General features: G+C 35.8%; 1 protein-coding gene across 1 annotated transcript in view; it reads right to left on the bottom strand.

Moving 5' to 3' along the window:
- The window catches only part of LOC113070286 (zinc finger protein 512B-like), a 58,389-nt gene that overhangs the window by 8,712 nt on the left and 28,434 nt on the right, over positions 1-21,243 (bottom strand). Inside the window, exons 3-11 of the mRNA XM_026243526.1 lie at positions 15,003-15,082; positions 14,632-14,760; positions 13,680-13,888; positions 13,230-13,441; positions 11,178-11,249; positions 8,244-8,378; positions 6,705-6,832; positions 4,655-4,744; positions 1,821-1,919 (exon numbers count right to left, since the gene is read on the bottom strand). Coding sequence (XP_026099311.1) covers positions 1,821-1,919; positions 4,655-4,744; positions 6,705-6,832; positions 8,244-8,378; positions 11,178-11,249; positions 13,230-13,441; positions 13,680-13,888; positions 14,632-14,760; positions 15,003-15,082 — 1,154 coding nt within the window. The remainder of the gene's footprint in view (positions 1-1,820; positions 1,920-4,654; positions 4,745-6,704; positions 6,833-8,243; positions 8,379-11,177; positions 11,250-13,229; positions 13,442-13,679; positions 13,889-14,631; positions 14,761-15,002; positions 15,083-21,243) is intronic.

Here is a 21,243-nt window from a genome sequence, read left to right as displayed (position 1 = left end):
CCTTCAACGCGTACTGAGTGAGCGAGTGCCTATAGTGGAGAACGCAGGTTTTAAGAACATGCTTAATGTAATTGAGCCCCGTTACAATATTCCTTCACGAGCCCATTTCAGCCAGACCGTAATTCCCGCTTTGTTCCAAAAAACATAAGCCCTATAGAGAACCAATTGAGCAAAAACACCCTCAATATAAAGAGTTATAGAGTTCCATGTAAAAAGTTACATCTTTGTATTTGTTCATAACTACTACAACAATATAACATTTTCATTTTTTTTTTATAAGGAGCTGTTTTTGTTTTATACAATATCCTGCTAAGAAAACACCATAGAAGATGGGTAAAGAATAGCTCCATCATTGATCAATGTAAAAAAAAAAAAAAAAAAACATACTTTGTTAGTTTTAATAAATAAAAAAAAATTTAAACATCAAAGAAATTTATCTGCCAATTTTTTTCATTTTGCTGTATCTAAAACGTACCGAACCGTACCGAACCGAACCGTGACACCAGTGCATCGTATCGAACCGAACCGTTAATTTTGTGAATCGTTACACCCCTAATAGATAGATAGATAGATAGAAAAACAGAATGAGAGATAGCCCAAGATAGACAGACAGACAGGCAGACAGACAGATACATACATACACACACACACAGATAGACAGACAGATACATACAGACAGACAGACAGATACTTACAGACAGATACATAAAAGACAGACAAAGACAGACAGATACAGACTGACAGATACAGACAGATACATACAGACAGACAGATACAGACAGATACATACAGACAGACAGATACTTACAGACAGATACATACAGACAGACAGATACAGACTGACAGATACAGACAGACAGATACAGACAGATACATACAGACAGACAGATACAGACTGACAGATACAGACAGACAGATACAGACAGATACATACAGACAGACAAAGACAGACAGATACAGACAGACAGACAGATACAGACAGTCAGACAGACAGACATACAAATAGATACAGACAGACAGATACATACATACACACACACAGATAGACAGACATATACATACACAGACAGATACAGACAGACAGATACATACAGACAGATACAGACTGACAGATACAGACAGACAGATACATTCAGACAGATACATACAGACAGACAGACAGATACAGACAGACAGATACAGACTGACAGATACAGACAGACAGATACAGACAGATACATACAGACAGACAGATACAGACAGATACATACAGACAGACAGATACAGACAGACAGATACTTACAGACAGATACGTACAGACAGACAAAGACAGACAGATACAGACAGACAGACAGATACAGACAGATACAGACAGTCAGACATACAAATAGATACTGTCAGACAGATAGATACAGACAGACAGATAGATACAGTCAGACAGACAGATACAGATAGACAGATACTGTCAGACAGATAGATACAGACAGACAGATAGATACAGTCAGACAGACAGATACAGATAGACAGATACAGACAGACAGATAGATACAGTCAGACAGACAGATACAGATAGACAGATACAGACAGACAGATAGATACAGTCAGACAGATACATACAGAGATTCAGACAGACAGACAGACAGACAGACAGACAGACAAATAGATACAGACAGACAGATAGACAGATAGACAGATAGATAGATAGATAGATAGATAGATAGATAGATAGATAGATAGATAGATAGATAGATAGATAGATAGATAGATAGATAGATACAGACAGCCAGTGTCATCTAGGGATACAGACAGACGGTAGGCAGGCACCAGTGACAAATTCCTACCTCACTGGTACATTTGATTTGGCCCATCTGTTTGAGGATGCAGCGTAGCCTCTCTCTCTCCTCCTGCTCCTCCTCAGACACATTTTCACTCACCGATGGCTTACAAATGGGAAACAAATACAATGCAACACATTAGTGTCTTTTCAGAAACTCTTCCTCATGCCTTTACAACAGTGCATTTCCAATCACTGCTTTCTGAAAGCCAGATCCCTGGCACTCTTCAAAATCTTTATAGAGGAGCATTTCCTCAAGGCGTCTTAGCAGCATATTTTACAACACTGTATTTGGCCTGTTAAAGACATCAGCAGGGAAAATGAGACATAAGAGACCAAATTAAACAGGATGCTAGACACCTCAACACAACATCTGGGGGAGAACGCTAAGACTGTTAAACCAAAATATGTCAGTGCTAACAACCAGAGGCACTTAAAACACAGATTTACTAAGGGGGCGTTATTGGCCTACTTGTAATCAAATTAAAGTTAAATACACAAATACTTGTTTTTCTGAATAAATCAAGCAGTATAGATAAAATCATAAAAATCATAAAATCATGTGTATGTTTTGATTCAAAAGTCAGAATCTGTAGCTTACATGAATAAAAATCACAAACATGACACTTGTAAATTAAATGATTTAACATATAACGATTTATTCATTAATATATACTTTTTTTTTTCAAATGGATTATGAAAACTTAAATACAAGTAATTATTTTTTTTGCTTTAGACCATCTTTTAATGTTAAATCCACAAATAAAATGTTTCTTTGAGTCTGAAAAAACAACAACAAAAGAGAGATTGATTTTATCATAGTTATTTTCAAGGCTTTCAAGTACTAACCAAAACGAAAAAAAAAAAAAAAAAAAAAAAAAAAAAATATTTATATATATATATATATATATATATATATATTATTTTGGCACAGGAGAGACTTGGTGTTGTTTGAAGACAAATATATACCGGTATCGGCTATCAGCCAAAATGATTTGAAAAACACTGGCATATCCGATTATGCCAAAAATCTTATGCCGTGCATCTCTATTGTTTTGTTTCTATTTTCAGGCCAAGTGTACTCTAACTTTTACTTCAGTCAAGAATGTTCATTTTGGCGAATCACAATTTTTTTGGAGTATTTTCTTTTCAACTACCTCAAAAAACCTGTATCACATTATACACTTGTCATTCTCTTCCTGACAAAGTGGGCGGATCTTGGCAAGATTAAGCTGCAATGTGGCCCAGACCTTATGCTGATTCTCAAATGTTTGGCTCAGTGACACTCAGCACCTGGCTCAAATACCAAATCACAAACCTAAATGCACATCTTCATTAATGTTTTATACTGTTTCTGAGACATTTGGTCGTGCATAATTTAACACATTTCATTGGAAATATTGTTTGCAGCTAATGCTTGAGCCTGGCAGATGGAGCTTACATCCTCATGGCCCTCTTTAACCACCATTTCTCTCTCATGTTTTTACACTAAACCTCAAAAGGGTCACAAGGGACACCATCATCATTATGGGATGTGCCATTCCTATTTAGACATTGGCTGAATTGGACTGAAAAAAAAAAAAAAACTGATGAAATTTACTCCTAATGCAGATTACCATGATTTACCATGGAGAAGATTACTGGACGGAAAAATGTTAATAGTTTAGGAATATTGAGGAAATTATTACTGTACAGAAATAAGGCTGGGTGAACGATAGGCAATCATTACAGTTGAAAGACTGATTGAAGACTGTTTTAAAAGGCATTACTAGACACGAGCTAGACCTTTTCCCATATGTGCAGTTAATGGTTAGAACCTGATGGATGCTTTAGGTCTTAAAGTGATGCTGGAGTATAGAGATGGTGTCAGATATAATAGAGATTAGAGGCCGATGTGGATGCAGGGCAGCTGCTGGTCCCAGAAGAGGACACTGTATGTAACATTAAACACTCTTCTGCTGCATATACTGTACACATACAACTCCACTAGTTTATTAATGATATTAAAGTGCTATAGTTACAGTTTTGTTTTTCAACCAGGTGCCTTTTTTTCTCCTGTGGAGTCACCTGGTAAGATGAAGTGATCTTAATTTGATTAAATGTACTCCCACACAACTTAAAAGTATATTTTAAAATATGTACTGGCTGGTAACATCATTTTAATTAAATAAAAGGCCACTTAAGTGAGTTTTGATGTTTTGACTAAAATACTAAGGCACAATTTTTACTGTAGTGTGTTTTTTCATTAAAAACAAACAAACTACAATTTCAACATGCAATTACAAAAATATTTTAATAAATGACATACAAGTTTAGAAATAAATTACATAAAAGTTTACTTTAGTTTACCACAAATGCTTGTCAGAAAATTTGGCAGTACACTGTAACCATATTTCAAAGACAAGTACACAATTTAATATGAAATTTCATGTGAAGACGTACTTAAAAAGAGATAATTGCATTTAATATAAATTTAAATAATGTACATTTTAATTGAATTGTAAATAAAATGCAATTAGGTTTATTAAAACATAACATTTGGTCCACACGTTCCCTTAAAATATATTTTTTTCCACAATAATTAGTACTCTTTATGCTAAAGTGTAATGGCTCAGATTGAAGAGAAAGAACAACACTTTTTAAGACTCTGAACTTTTAATTTATATTCAGAAAAGCTGGTCTTAAAGGTTATGCAATTTTAATTGTTTAAATGATTTATACATTGTATTTCAAATCATATTTTCATCATTTTTGACATCTAGGAGATCAGCCCTGCTATAGATCTGCAGTTAATTTGTATTTTAAAAAAATAAGTAAATGTGTCCTGGCTCCGCCGCTCACCTTAATGTGGTCAGCCATGCTGTGGTAATTGAGTCCAGCTTTTGATCGGAACTGTTTCTGACACTGCTGACATTTGAGAGCGTCCCGCAGCTACAAGAAAAAGACCAGACTTTATGAGATCCACCTCAAATATCATGAGAACATGCTTATAAATGTGACATTTTATATTCGATATACCAGTTACAATGATGTAAACGGTTTCCTAATAATGTACAAATAAAGCATTTGTAGGATTATTCCACTGAAAAGCATACAAACACTCCCTAGCAGCTCCACATAACAACTGTGAGAGCTTACAATAGGGTGAATGTAAATGATTTGAACAAATTCAAGGCCTATTCACAAAATTTTACCACAAAGCAACTGTCTTCATTCAGCAACAAAGAAACCTTTTTTTTCTTCTTTTTTTTTGTGAAAATTAACTTGCTGATCGTCTATGAGGCCCAAAGAATGGTCTGAAGCATGAGTGATCAATAAGATACAAGATCTGGGTTTTCAGGCAGACGTGAAGCATGCAGTCCTATCGACCTATTGGCAGAGACAAAATTCATTTGACGACAATTATTGGCACTGAAGCGAGTGAATATATGATGCAGGATTCACTTTCCAGGTATGTGAAAATTGTACAGTGTCAAGTAAAAATTAGCTTTTGTTCCATGAACACTTTGGGGCAAAAATCAGAGGACAATTTCTGTCCACAATTATCTTTTTTGAGTTTTTGAAAAAAAAAAAAAAAAAAAGTATCTTAAGCTCACAAATCTGCATTTATTAAATACAGAAACTGATATTTTTTTTAAAATTTAAAATAATAGTTTTCTATTTGAATATATTTTAAAATGTGACTTATTCCTGTGATGACATGATCTTTCAAAAATCATTCTTATATGATGATATGCAGCTCAAGAAACCTTTCTTATTATTATCAATGTTGAAAAGAGTTATGCTGCTTCTTTTGTAAAATTATAAATGTTATTACTGGCACTTGATCAATTTAATGCATCCTTGCAGAATAAAATGATTTATTTCTGCATTGACATTAACAAAAACACAAATGAGAAAATAAGGTCAATAATTATAATTTTAATGAATTTTTTCCTTTGCCATAAAATGCCTTCTCTCTTAATGGCCATCACAGCCATCATTGATTTCCCACAGGGCCGAGGAAGAGGCCTAGGAATCTACAACTACTTGTGACCCCACCATAATGCAGCTGATCGATTTCCCCTTTAATAGACATGTCATCATTTTTATAGAGTTATGCTATACACTTGGCTGGCAGTATAATACTCAACTCCAAATGCACACAAAGCAGGGCCACTCACAGACGCCCAATCAATAAAGTGGCCTTAATGGCTCCCTCTGGCCCCATGCACCAGGTCCTAAGAGAGAGGTGTCTAATTGCACGCCTGAAACATTCTCCTCTCCGCTTTCACTGCCATTTGGTTGTATAAATAACAGAGAGAGAGTTTGATTCCCTCGCTTTCATTCTGTCATTCTTTGGGCCTCATTCACAAAATGCAAGCAGAACAAATTTCTGTGAATATCACTCATAAATCCGTTCTTACATAAACCACCCCCAATGAACTTTGTATGACAATTTATGTATGAATGTTTTTACATATGATTTACAGCGCTGTTGTAAGAAGAGTCCTAATGGGACGTTTGGGTTATCCTACAAGACCTTAGAATGAGGGAATTGCGGTCAACATCCTAAGAAAGGTAAACAAGTTTCTCAAACAGGGACCGATGTGTTTGATTAAAGAATAAAGTAAGTAATTCTGTGTCACTGGCACCTACAAAATAATGACTGTTTTCAAATAGGTTTCCTGAACACTTTGCTTGTTTGCTAACTGATAAACAAACAGATCTCAATGTAAACTCCATTGGCTGGGCTTGTTATTGGTATGCCCAAAACAACCTTATCTTCAACCTTATCTTCACAAATCTGTCCATTGAGAATGCTGAGAGTAATTTATAAAATAACGTGTTACTCTAAGACTACGCTAGTGCTGTGATAATGACAATAGTGCATTTCAGGGTGACTTCTGACCTTCTGACAGATCTCCATGTGCTTCTTGAGTCCATGGACAGTCTTGCGAGTGACGACAGAGCAGGTGGGACAGACCACTTCCCCTCTCTCAGAGATAGTGTTCTGCCACTGGGCTTCAGCAGGGGGAACTGAGACAGAAAGATTAAGACAATACACATTGAATGAAAATTACATTAAAGGAAGTTACACCAATGTTTAAAAGTTTGGGGTCGACAAGGTTTTTTAAAGGGGTCATATGATGCGATTTCTCTTTGGAGTGTTACAAGCTCTTGGTGCATGAAGAAGATCTGTAAAGTTGCAAAGACTAAAGTTTCAAATCCAGAGAGATATTCTTCATCAAAGTTAAGACTCAGCCACACCCCCCTAAAACACCTCGTTTAAACACGCCCCCACATGTCTACGTCACTATGTGGAAATATTTGCGTAATGTCGCCCAAATGTTCACGCAAAGAAAGAAGGCGTGGTTTCAGTAACCGCAGTTAGTGTTGAAACTGTCATGTCAGGGAGATGCTGTGTGTATCTAGGAGAAAGCAAAAGCACTTTATTTGTTCTTCTGAAAGTAGATGCGTTTAGACATCTTTAAGATTACTTTCAACAGAACAGCAACGCATTTTATGGACACACGACTCTGTTCCTCTTTCAGGCTTGTACTGATGGTTAAACTAAGGACATTTATTAACTGTCTTAACATTTATTTTGAAAGATGAAGCTCGCGATTATGAAAAAGGGGTGTTACATTTCATACGAGTGCTTGCGGTGTTTGGCCAATCACAATGCACTGGGTCAGTTGGCCAATCAGAGAAGATTGCACTTGTCAGAAGGAGGGACTTTGCAGAAAACAACGATTTTAGGAGAGACAGGACATAAAGGACCTACAATAATGCACAGTATTTGAAAAATAATTTGTTTTTTTAACATTAAAGCATGTCAACATATTCTGTTACACCAAATACACAAAATAATGATCTTTTAAAAAAGCATCATATAATCCCTTTAATGTTTTTTAAAGACGTCTCTTATGCTCACATAACTACACTTATTCTATAAAAAAACTTTTCACTTTCAAATGAATAATACAAATCGTTATATTGTTACTACTGTTTTCATGAATGTATTTTAAAATGCTATTTATTGTTTATTCTATAATTTTCAGCATCATTACTCCAGTCATCAGAGTCGCATGATCCTGTTATTATCAATACTGAAAACAGTTTTTTGCTGCTTAATATTTTTGTGGAAACCATGATAAAAAAAATAATAAAATATCAGGATTTTCTGATCAATAGAAAGTTAGGGGGGGGGGAAATAGAAAGAAAAGCATATTTTGTAATTTTACAATTGAATTTACTGACAATTTTAATTAATTTACATATTTTTTACTTTAACATTACTAGAGTGCCATTAGGTTGAATATCATATGCATTAGTGCTATTTAATTGACTTGTACTTTTATTATACTATTTTGTACCATTTTGCTTTATTTGAGCTATTTTGCACTGCTTTATCATGCACACATGCAGGCAGAGCCGAGAGAGAGACCTGAACTGATAGCAGCAGTTTCTTTTCTGGAGGGAGCTTGACCTGACTGTTTCTTCTGGGACTCCTCAGTGAACAGAGCCCCTTCCGCCCTCTTCATCCGACCTGCTTTCAACTTCTCCTCCACCTTATTCATTCCTGTACAACACATAACAAATTACATTCAGGGAAAGCAGAGACCTCACAAGTCACAAAAATAAAAGTATGACAAAAAACAACAACAACAACAAACAAAAGAGAAATGAAGAAATGAGACTCTCAAACTCTCTTGGTGGTCAAAGGAGCTTGTTGTGGTGCAGTGTTTCTTGAACGTGTCTTCAACAGGAAATGAAACACTTCTATAATAGACCTCATAGATCCCCTATTAACACCAAGAAGGGTAATTACCATTAGAGTATACGGTTGCTAATTATAAACATACTGGGGCAGAAATACCACTGAAATCTCAAGAAGTGTTTATTGAAAGGAGGCCAGGACTAAATTCTGAAAGTCAAAGTCACTTCTGATATAACACCGACAACAAACCACTGTAAGGCAGTCAGTCATGAAAAGAAACGGTCATGGCAATGACTGTAATAAAAATGCCACTGAAAGTGATAAAAATTAAAGAGAAATTTAAATGATATGAGTAAAGAATGTCTCTGAAATAAATTCTGCTGTCATTTAAATTCTCAGAATTTGTAATGCTGGTAACACTTTACAATAAGGCTCCGTTTGTTAATATTATTTAACTACATTAATTAACATTAACTAACAATGAACAATATCTTCTAAGGTGTCAAACTCTTGTCAAATTCCTGGAGGGCCGGAGCCCTGCAGAGTTTTATTCAACCCTGCTCCAACACACATACCGTCTAGTTTTCAAATAAGCCTTTACTAATACAGTCTTAAAAACAAGTTGTATCTTTTGATATTAGTTAATGGACCTAAGCTAACATAACAATGAACAACTGTATTTTTATTACGATTACGATACATTTATTACGATATTGTTGATTTTGTAACAAATGTTTTACTCATTGTTAATTGCATTAACTAATGTTCACTAACAGAACATTTTTGAGATGCAAGATGAACTGGTGTAATACCAAAAACCTTAAATATTGAGAAATTTTGAAGACTCTCTTTAAGGCATGTCATAAAGCATGAAGCAAGGTCTGATGTAAACATTTAGTTTGTGATAGTTCCGTCCCATTGGGACATTTGGTGCAGCTGCGCTTCTGGGCTTAGCTTCTGGGACCAGAAACGCACCCACGTTAAATCTTCTACATGAGGTAGACAGAACCCATTTATTTTCTCATGTAGAAACACAGTCCAACATGTCAAAAATAATAATAAAAAGAATCCTTGTATAAAAATATAAAACTATTGCATATATCATGTGAACAATCTATTTGGAACAAATTGTGGATACCAGTGGCATATCTACGAGAGGACCTAGGGGGTCTAGGGCCCCTCATTTACATGCAACCCCCCCCCCCAGGATTTCTGATTGCTTTAAGTGAAAAAATGAAGGAATTGCTGATTTATAACTCTGAGAGACTGACGAATTAAAATGCTGCATGGTAAATGCAGTGGCTGTTTTTAAACTAATTGTTGTGATAATGTCACGTGCTGTTCATAACCTAAACTCTTGTCATCTTTTTGCGTGTGAGTTCAACAGTCACACAAAGTTCAATATTACAATTTATCAAGAAATCACGCGAAGCGAGAAAGAGTAAGTTTGCCATCTACGTCTGTACCATCACAAACATTTTATCAGTGAAGAGTTTGCCAGAATTTTTTTTTGCTTTTCTCCAAAATGGTACAATGAATTCACATGGCTTGAACATAGTTTGACAAATATTGCTATGTGGAGGACACACAATATAGCCTGCACGTATCAAACGGATAACATAATCTGAGAATATTTGTTTTCTGTTTGAACTGGTTCATTATTAAAGCATTTCTATAGAGATATTTCTCATGTCTGTGAAGCACGTCGGTTCATTTCTGACGCGCTCAAGTTCACAGGGATCGAGACAGCAGAAATAGTATCCTGTTTGGTTTCATTATTTTACAGCGCACAACATTTTGTTGTTATTGTGAGTGTACACGAACAAATGTAGACCCTTAACAGTTTCGAATGATGTAATTATTCTTGTCTGTTTGACCAAAAAGTATTTTCCCCCCGGCGCCTCCAAGTTAACTGTCATGCGGTACAAGCACACAGCCATCCAGCCTCCACGCTCTGCACAAACACTTGAAAATGCACACATTTAATATAAAGCGGTTCCCTCATTTTCTGATGGGCACCCCCTAAAATTCAAATTCTGTGCCTGTCACCAAATTCGACCCGCTCCCAAATATTAGTGGCTCACCCGTCAGGTACCCATCTGCATGCAGGACTCTGCTTTGTGGTACAACTCCAGCTCAAGGCTCAGTGGGTTGCATTTCTGTGCTCTGTGTGTCCCAGCAGTATGTGTACTATTTAGTCATTTACCAATGCTGTTATTAAATATTTACAGATTTTTCTATTTGATGTTGATTGATGTGCCATACAACTTCACTGTCTGATTCAGTTTTATACATGTGGACGGCACACTGTGTTTATTTTTATGGCTACAAATATATAAATCCCCCTCAAAATTAAATCCAGAGGGCAAATATTGGCCCTTAATAAAAAATGCTGTTTACTGGCTGGAAGAACAGATGAGAGGATAGGAAGAGTGATTTTACCAACTCACTGTCTGGATTAAAATTATAACAGCTTTAAAAAGGAACATAATAATCCATCTCACATAAAAATGCAAAAAGTAAAGGTTCGAAATAAGTCTTTAGCAATAATAATTCCCTTAATTACTAATTAAAATGAATTCAGACTTTGAGAACAACAGAAGTCATGATAAGTCTCCATCATTTTATAAAACGGTGTATGAGCGTGTGTGTTTGGGGTACCTTTCAAACCGAATGTTCCTGAAATAGACGGCTGCTCCCCGGTGAACTTCTTTGGAGTTTTCTGCTTCCTCCCTGGCTCAAATGAGAAGAACAACATCAAGAGGTCAAACATCTCAATAACACGGCAAAGAGCTGCATTCACGGTTGCTCTATGACAACATGAAGTCCTAAACATCAACGCTCATGAGCTTCAGCTCTAATGAAGCTCAAACTTCAGCACAGCGGAGGTGAATAAGCACCTGCTGCGGTTCCTCCGGTGGAGAAACTGACACAGCTTCATGAACCAGTCACGGGAGCAGAGAGCAGATATGTAACGTGTCTCTGTTTGCATGTGTATATGTGTTTGCATGGTCTTTGATTGTCAGCTTATGTCACACAAACACAGCTGCTCTAGCGCATTTTTCCTGATATTTCAGACATGGACACACACACACACACACTGTCCTCAGCCCTGGATCTGGCGTGGAACAACAAACGATGGGATCGTGTACACAAACAAAGACATTAAATAGTGGACTCACAGCATGAGCCACGCCGACATCTCGACAGACTGCGTCTCTGCCAGGCACAGACAGAGACAGCAGCCACCACCAGCTACCAGAGAGAGTTAATGAGCAGCAGCCTTCAGACGGATCTAACACAGAGAACTTACAGACTGCTGCTTAAAGAGCCAGGCCACCATTTCCTACTAAAATCAATGAGGGCATTCTGGGACGTCTTAATGAGAACTGTTATAGCAATTTTGAGACCGAACCCTGGAAATTATATTACAGAAAGTATAGAGTACTGTGCACTTCATCTTTTTGAGGTGGAATTACTTTTCTCTGTTTATGCATTATTTACATGATAGTTTGCAGAATGTTTCATCACTTAGAGTGAAAATGTGAAACATTCTATTTTTCTAACATTCAATTCAATCAAACAAACTATTTGAGATTCGACCAGCAGTTCATATTTCTCCCATTGTCCCACAAATTATCTGACTTTATTTTGACTATATGACTATATTTTCAGTGCAAACAACACCAAAATAAAAATAAATGAATAAATAAATAGCATTTAATTGCAAATGTTTTATTTTTAAATTAATTATTTGAAATAAATTATAAAAAAAAACATTCATTATTTATTATACATTTTTACACAGTAAAGTATGTTAAATTACTATTTACTATTTAACTGAATTAAAATTTATAATTTTATTTTTACATGTTAAATGTTAAAAGTGTTATTTTTATATTTATCATTTAATTCCAAAAGATTAAAAAATATGATTTTATTATAATTGTTTTGTAAGAGATAAAATAAAACTATAGGATGCAGGTTTTTGCCCACATTTTCAATGGAAACAACACAAATAGAAATAAAAAAAAGAATTTAAATTGTAAATGTATTTTAAATCTAAATCATATATTTTAATGCATCACGTATTAATTCTGCTATGTATTAATTATTATTTTAAAATATTTATTATACATTTTAACATGTGCACAGTATATACAGTAGTTACTTTTTGTAAAGAAATTTAAAGAACATACATTTTGATGAACAAAAAAATATTTAAACTTTACAAAGATTTCTAATAATAGTTATAAATTATAGATTATATAGGAAAATTCAAGGCAACAGTAAAATTGTAAACACCTGGTGGAAAATGATGGCGTACATAGACCTAAAACATTGGCGATCTTCTATCACTTGTTTTTAAATATGCTATCACAAGTCATCCTGTCTATAACTGTCACTTTATGTAGCTGAAAAGTAAAAAAAAAAACTAAAACTGACAAGCAGAATTCACATTCCAATGTCACAGAAAACCAAATGTTATAAAAATGCTTGTACTTGATGTTACTGGCCACAAAGTCTCCCACACTGGCCCCTGGCCAGTGGGCCAAACTTATTGTACTGTAGTAGTACCATGGTACTGATTGATTAGAATATCCATGCATTACGGTATTACATATGGTACTATTGTAATATTATGGTATTACCATGGCCACGTGTTTCAGAGCTGATATGCGCAGCATCAATCTCAGTGTGTAGCATTCTTACTGTGCTTCATTCTCTCAGGGTCCTCCTCAGGGAAGGGTGGGGGTAAACTGCCCCCCTCGCTCTCACTGCCCCCAGTGTCTACAGACGTCCCCTGCTGCTGTCTCCTGTCCAGCCTCAGGGGGGCGCACTCCCCATTCTGTGAGGGCCGAGACACCTCCTGGGTCTTCTTCACCTTGAAAATGGTGGGTGATGGAGGGCTGTTCTCCATGGGCCTGAGAGGGAGCACAGGGAACACAGGCTATTTAATTCAATCCACAGAGGACTGGTGCTATAGTAACACAAGAGGACTTCATCTGGAATCTGATGATGGCAGTGTGGAAAACAAGTCATGTCCTGAAGCGATTTTTGTTGTGTGTGACTAAAGTCAAAACTGCCGCAGAAATTCATCATGCTAAAAAAGATTCCAATAAGTGACAAGGCGGTCAGTGAAAGGACACTGAGCTTTCACACCTTTTTTTGGCATTTCCCTTCGCAGGGCTTTTCTGTTGTTTGGGTTCGGAATTGGGATCAGATTTGGTGTCCGAGGTGACCCCGGACTTGTTCTCCATGGGGACCCTTTCTGGGTGGTTCCACAGCTTGTGCTTCTGAAGACGCACCTTGGTGGCAAACACAGCCTCACAGTACGGGCATCTGTGACTCAGCTTCTCTGCGATGGTCGCCTGAACGCCACACACACACACACACACACACACACACACAAATCCAGGTCAGGTTCCACATTATATTATGTTATGTTATGTTATATCGTATCGTATCATATTATATTATATTTTTCTTCAGTGGTAATTGGAATGGTAATATTAGAAACATTTTAGAATGATTTCTGAAGGATCACGTGATACTGAAGACTGCAGTAATGATGCTGAAAATTCAGTTTTGACATCACTGAAAATAATTACATTTTAAAATATATTTAAATAGAAAAAAGTTATATTCAATTGTAATAAAATTTCACAATATCAATTTTTTTTACTGTATTTTTTTAACCAAATACATGCAGCCTTGGACATAAGAGACATTCCTTTAAAAACATTATTTATGATAAACAATATATTTATAAAAAATATATATTTATAATATATTTGTAAAAGGGAATCATTTAGGATAGACTTTTTAAATTGTTGTGCTTTGCACAGAAGTTGTCTATAAATCAATTCTCTGTAATAGACACCAAAAACAAAAAACAACTTACATTTCCTGTCAAAAAAATAAATCAACTGTTAGACCTCAATTTATCTGGCAGACGTGATCCTAAACCAGGCTTAATTTTATAGGGCTGCTCAAGACTCATATAACCCACAGACTATCTGATTTTAAATTAATGTAGTTCTGTACATCCATATCAATAAATGAGTGTTGGTTGCATTCATGATTGTGTATTGAAAGACTGTGGAGTTTTTACCCCTTGGCATCGCTGATAGTGATATTTAAGTCCGTAAATACTGGGGAATTCCAACCAGCAGCCTGAGCATGGACATTTCACCCTGGAACGACTCTTAAATTCCTCTTTCCACTGAACCATCATATGTGCCTAGGGCAAAGAAACACACACACACACACACACAAACAAACACAAGAGCTATTAGAAACTATTACAATCAATTCACTTATACACAGGCCTCTGTGAGATGTTCTTTCTCCAAATACAACAGTTGAAAGTAGTTTGGAAAGTCCCTTTACTCCTTTCACAACTGGCATAAAAAATCACCCAAAATCCCAATCTGGTGTAGCCCTCCATCACGGTCCAAAATGGATATTTAAAGCTTTACTCACGGGAATAATGCGCAGCTCCTGCACCTCCACGCGAGGGCGTCCTTTCTTCTTACCCTCGGATTTCTCATTATAGGAGGAACCTGATGAACATGAACATTTCCAACCCATGTTAATAATGTAAATAATTAATAATGTGATGTTTTCCATTACATATCGTACACTTTTATTTTTATAAATAAATTGTAGTAAAGCAAAATAATAATTAAAAAAACACAACATAATTTCATTCATACCCATTTTTCTAACATTTATTATTATTTGCTGTTGACTTTATTACATTAACATTGCCCATCATTGAATTACTTTTGGCAAGATTTTTGAAATACTGCATTATCTACAACAGTTATCTAATACAATTCTTATATACAGTATAATATAAACATGTCTTGGCAGTTTACAACAAAAAGGTAAAAGCAGGTGACATTTATTTGAAAGAAATATTGCACAGGCACTTTTAAAGCAAGATGTTTCACAAAATAAAAAATTTATATATATATATATTTCATATATATAATATGTGATTACTTTGCTAGGGAACCTGTTTTCTGAGTTGTGACTTTAGTGTCCAGAAGTGTCCAAAAACCATAGGTTATAATGGAAAGAAAACTTTTGTTTTGAAAAGAGTTTTTTACATTTTGAAAATCATAAACCTGTTATTCATTGAAAAAAATGGGGCCATTCTGATTTCATGGTGGCTTTTGTGGAATTCCAATCTAATCCTGACCTCTTTAATACACATTGATTCTATCAAAGACGAACCATTAACCTTATTTTTGATTAATGATTTGCTAAGAAACTCCCCTTAACACCTCACATCACCTCATATGTTCAAGACATACCCGTGGTGACTTTAGTGGGGCTGAAAGAACATTTAGAGACACAGTCAATTGCAGATGCTTTCTGCGTACAAATTCTGCATAGTGGTGTAGTGGTATTGCTTATTTCATGCAAGTCCCAGAAGAATGAAAAATGATAGCATGTGATGGTTTTCTGGTTAGCGGAGGTCACGGAAGGTTGCTGCAAATCTATACAAATGCTGGCAAGGTCAAAACATTGAGCAAATGGCAGATAATTACACACTAATACTCCACAGAGGCCCGCTGGCTTATGGCTGCTAAGCAACTACATAACAAGGACACTTACAAAGTGGCTTCAGACAAATTGTCGGCAGTGTGTGTATGTGTGTGCGTGTAAATGAGAGTGATAAAGGCCGTTTACAGACTAGAGTAAATGAACCATTAATCAGCATGTCTTTGACGTTAACACTAGGAAGATACACTCCTTGAGTTAAAGGAATAGAGTAGTGCATGAGTCAAGACTCCATATTCCATGTGTTCTGAAGACATAGGCTTGTGTGATGAATATACTGAAATTTAATAATCATCTTAAATCATATATATAGCTGTTTTAATTGAATTAGCTACACCCCACAAGATGTTGCAATGGAATTTAAATTGGAATGACGGGAAGACTGAATTGCAACTCAAAAATGTTTTTTTCAAAAAACATTTGGTCTCCTCAGCTAACCCATATTGTTATTCATTATACAGTGTCTCAAATGTTTCCCCTCTTACTCTTCTTCCTTTTTTTACCTTGTCATTTGAACTAGAACTTTCCCATCTTATTTACAAATCAAATTCTTCTACGTTTACCTGATCCCATACCAACTCATCTGGCAAAAGCCTGTCTTCATTCTCTTTCTCCTCTTATAATAAACCATATTATTCACACCTCCCTTAGCTCCAGCATTGTTCCATCACCTTTTAAAGTAGCTGCTATAACCCCAATTCTTAAGAAACCTGATGCATACCCTAACAATCTAAATAACTTCTGTCCCATTTCAAATGTTCCCTTTTATTTCCAAAATTCTCAAAAATAGTTGTAGCACAGGTCCATGCTCACCTTAGAAATAATAATTTGAGTGTTTTCAGTTAGGATTTCAATCTAAGCATGGCACGGAAACCACCCATGTGAGGGTAACTAATGATCTGTTAATGGCTGCTGATGGTGGGTCCTTTTCTATTCCTGTTCTGCTTGATTTGAGTGCAGCTTTTGATACCATCTCACACAATATTTTGTTGAACTGTTTATCCGCTATTGGTATCTGTGGTATTTCTCTTGCCTGTTTCACTTCATATTTTTCCAAATACACAGCTTGTACAACTAAAAACTTTTCAATCCCAACATTTTTATGTTAGCTGTGGTGTCCCCCAAGGTTCTGTCCTTGGTCCTCTATTGTTCCTAATTTATCTTTTCCCACTTGGTACTAGCTTTTCTAAATTTGGTATTAAATTCCACTGTTATGCTGATGATGCACAACTTTATGTATCTACAAAGCCTGGCTCAACTCTTCCACCTGTAAGTCTTACTGTCTTTATGAAATAAAATAAAAGTCTTTGCCAATTTTCTTCAAATTAATGGCAGTAAGACTGAAGTACTCGTTATAGGCACTAACTCTATTCTTTATAGAACTTTCAGCTTTTTATTATCCATTGACGGTTCCCTTCGTTTTTCTTTCCCGCCAGGTTAGGAACTTGGGGGTCATCTTAGACAGAACTCTTTCATTTGAAGTCTACATCAATAGTGGTCTTGATACTTTCATCTTCGTAATATTGCTCGCCTCTTTACCAAACGAGCTTCTCCATAAACTCCAGGTGATTCAGAATACAGCTGCTCGTATCAGCTGTCTCGTAGTCCAGCTATACAATACATTACCCTATCTCTTCAACAGCTTCACTGGCTTTCCATCAAATTCTGTACTGAATTAAAAATTCTTCTCCTTGTTTATAAAACTTCATAACTTTGCTCCACCTTATCTTTCAGATCTCATACAGCCTCACACCCCTTCTCGAACTCTCTGGTCTTCTTTTTTGGGTCTCCTTCTTACACCACCAGCTCGTTTAAACATCATGTTATAGAGCCTTTAGCCGCGCTGCCCCTCGCCTTTGGAATTTTCTCCTAGCTAAAATCTGTAATTCAGACTCATCATCTCAAATAAAAAAATTTAACTCAAAACTCACTTATTCAGAATAGCTTATACAACATGATTACTACCTGTTCTCAGGTCTAGCATTTTTTATTTCATTTTAATTTTATTGTCAGGTTTGTAACTACTGCTTCTCTTTTTCATGGTCCATTGACATTTTTATTTACTGTTATTGATTGTCATTTTATTTATTTCTCCTGATATATGATAACCTTGAGTAATCTGAAAGGCACCTTAAACAAAAAAGGAAATGGAGTGTAGCAATAGATCTGGAAGATCACGTTAGTCAAGCTAGCATCAGCTGACACTCATACACTGATTACACTCTGTATTTCTGTATTTGTATTTGTGGTAAATACTCTCTCTCTCTGGGTATGGACGGGCAGACTCCTTCACTGGAACACTACTCTTGTTCACAATTAATCAGGTCCTCCATCTCAGCAGCCCTGGGACTCTCCACAGAAGTATGTGGGAGGGGGATAAAATGCTGCAAAGTGAAGAGGAGGGGGAGGAAGGGCGGGTCTGAGACCAGACAATGTGCTAATTACATGTCACCAGGTCCTGCAATCAGCCCTTATTCACACCCGAGCTGCAGTAGCGCCTACCTTTGCGTTTTTCTCTTCTTCCCACCGATGACCTCATTAAACAGAATGCCTACAGAGGGGCTGAGGATGCTGACCGAGGCCAGACCCTTTTTTGCATTAAGAGCTAAATGAAATAAAATTTGACCTACTGTTAATAAATGTCCCTGATCTTGCATTAAAATTATCAAATGTGACAGTAAAGACATTTACATTATTACAAAAGATTTCTGTTTCTAAATGCAGTTCTTTTAAACTTTCTAAGAATCTTGAGAATTAAAAGTATAAAGGTTTTCCACATAAAAATATTAAGCAGCACAACCATTTTCAACACTGATAATAATAATGAATGTTTCTTGAGCAGTAAATCAGCATATTAGAATGATTTCTGAAGGATCATGTGAAAATACAGCTTTGATCACAGGAATAAATTACATTTTAAAATATACTAAAACTGAAAACAGTCGTTTTAAACTCTAATTATATTTTACAATATTGCTGTATTTTTGATTAAATAAATGCAGCAGAAAAGAGTTCTTTATAAAACATCTTATAGACCATAAACTATATATACTATTTCATTTTAAATTTCAAACCAATGTTATGTAATAGCTTATTTAAAAAAAAGGTAACAATTTATTTTAAAGTGTCCTTGTTACGTTACATGTACTAATTATAGAAATAACAATAAATTCTGCATAATTACATGCAACTAACTAAACAAACCATCATCCTAACCCCTAAAAATATAAGTGCATGCAATAAATAAACATTACTCAGTACTTAAATGTATAATCAGATGTTCACATATGTGGTCCGCAGGTCCGCATGCGCGACCAAAATAAAAAATGCGTAATATAAATATGTTCTGACAGCGCATTTCCATACCAACATGGTTGACAGCTGTTAATGCACAATTACAATTTTAGATCACAAACTGTACTATATAAGTTTTATTTTCAACCTGAAACCATAAATGTAGGCTATGCCATGCCCTTTTCAAAGTACAATACAAAACTGTGACATTCATCCACTGACAATCTTTAATCAGCAGTGCTAAATCCGGAAGCGCGTATACTTGCCGGCAACCCGCCAAAATAAAAGCTTGCTGATTTTAAGTTTGAATAAGATGAAAAAGCTTTTGTTTATTTATTTTCAGATGCTTTTTTCCAAAGCGACTTAAAATTGGGGAACACATAAAGCGATTCTTCTTAAAGAAGCAAACAAACAAAGTAGTAGTAAATATTAGCATTTTATTTTTAAGTTCATTTACTATAAAATAAATGCATTTGTATTTAAGACTGCTTTTTATCACGCACTTTTATTTAGTTTATTTACTGTTATTTAATTAAATAAATAAAGTGTAATAATATTATAACTATGTAATAATATTATCTCCATATACATCGGGAAGGAGGAGGCGGGAACCGGCGCACAATCAAAACATCATTTTAATATTCAAAATAAACACAAAACAGCGCACCAGCCCCTCGCAGACGACTGGTGCACGCAAATAAAAACCAAAACATAAAATAATGGCCCAGGCCTGGTCCTCTCTCATCCTTCACTATCGGCGCTCCAGTTTTATATCCTTCCATCTCCTACGTGGGACTCGAGACCGGCGCTGGGGCGCAGGTGTAGCTCATCTCCAATCACTACACCTGGCCTCACTCCTCGTTCCCACGCCTCTCGGCCCTGCCCCACTCGCCACAAACTATTATTAATACATTTTTTATAGTTGCATTTAATTGGTCACGCTATACACAGTGTGAGGACCAAACCAAATCTCCAGGTTCTCTTATGAGAACCAGGCTAAAAAAATGATGTGCACCCCTGTGTATAATAACACTATGAGTCAAGTCAAGTCGTCACCTTTATTTATATAACACTTTAAACAAAACGATTTCCTCAAAGCAACTGAACAACATTCATTAGGAAAACAGCGTCAATAATGCAGATTGAAAGTTAAAGGCAGTTCATCATTGAATTCAGTTATGTCATCTCTGTTCAGTTGAAATAGTGTCTGTGCATTTATTTGCAATCAAGTCAACGATATCACTGTAGATGAAGTGACCCCAACTAAGCAAGCCAGAGGCGACAGCGGCAAGGAACCGAAAATCCATCGGTGACAGAATGTAGAAAAAAATATAATAAGTAATAATAAGTATAAGTGATAAAATAAAGTATATCAAAGCACTAATACCCTTAAATAATTAAACTGGGTAATAATGTTAAAGTGTTAAACTGTTTGGTGAAGTCATCATCTCTTTCTTTTGTTTACGTTTGGTTCTGAAAAGACTGAAGGTGTTTTAAAGAGATTAAGTAAATTAGATTCTTACTATTATTTGACCCAGAAAGCTCATGTTTGTGGAGGGATCTTTTCTTCATCAATACAAAAACATTCCTGGGGCTTTTTTGTGGAGGTATCCCTGTTGGTTTTGTGGTTTTAGTCCTGTTGGATAAGGGATTAAACATAATCTTTGATCTCAGCTGAAGGAGGGCCAAAAAAGTCCATAACAAAAATATATGCTGTTTAAAGGAATGTTTGGGAAGCTTAAAGGAAGAGCCACGCTCGGGCTAGAGGCTATTGTGGGTGGATTTGAAAGCACACTATTTATGATAATGAGATTTACAGAGATCTGTTTGGGGCTAAATTAGGCTAAAGCACAGAAAG

This window comes from Carassius auratus, unplaced genomic scaffold (genome assembly GCF_003368295.1).
Source record: "Carassius auratus strain Wakin unplaced genomic scaffold, ASM336829v1 scaf_tig00003633, whole genome shotgun sequence".
Taxonomy (NCBI): Eukaryota; Metazoa; Chordata; class Actinopteri; order Cypriniformes; family Cyprinidae; genus Carassius; species Carassius auratus.
This window is presented reverse-complemented; position numbering and strand designations above follow the sequence as displayed.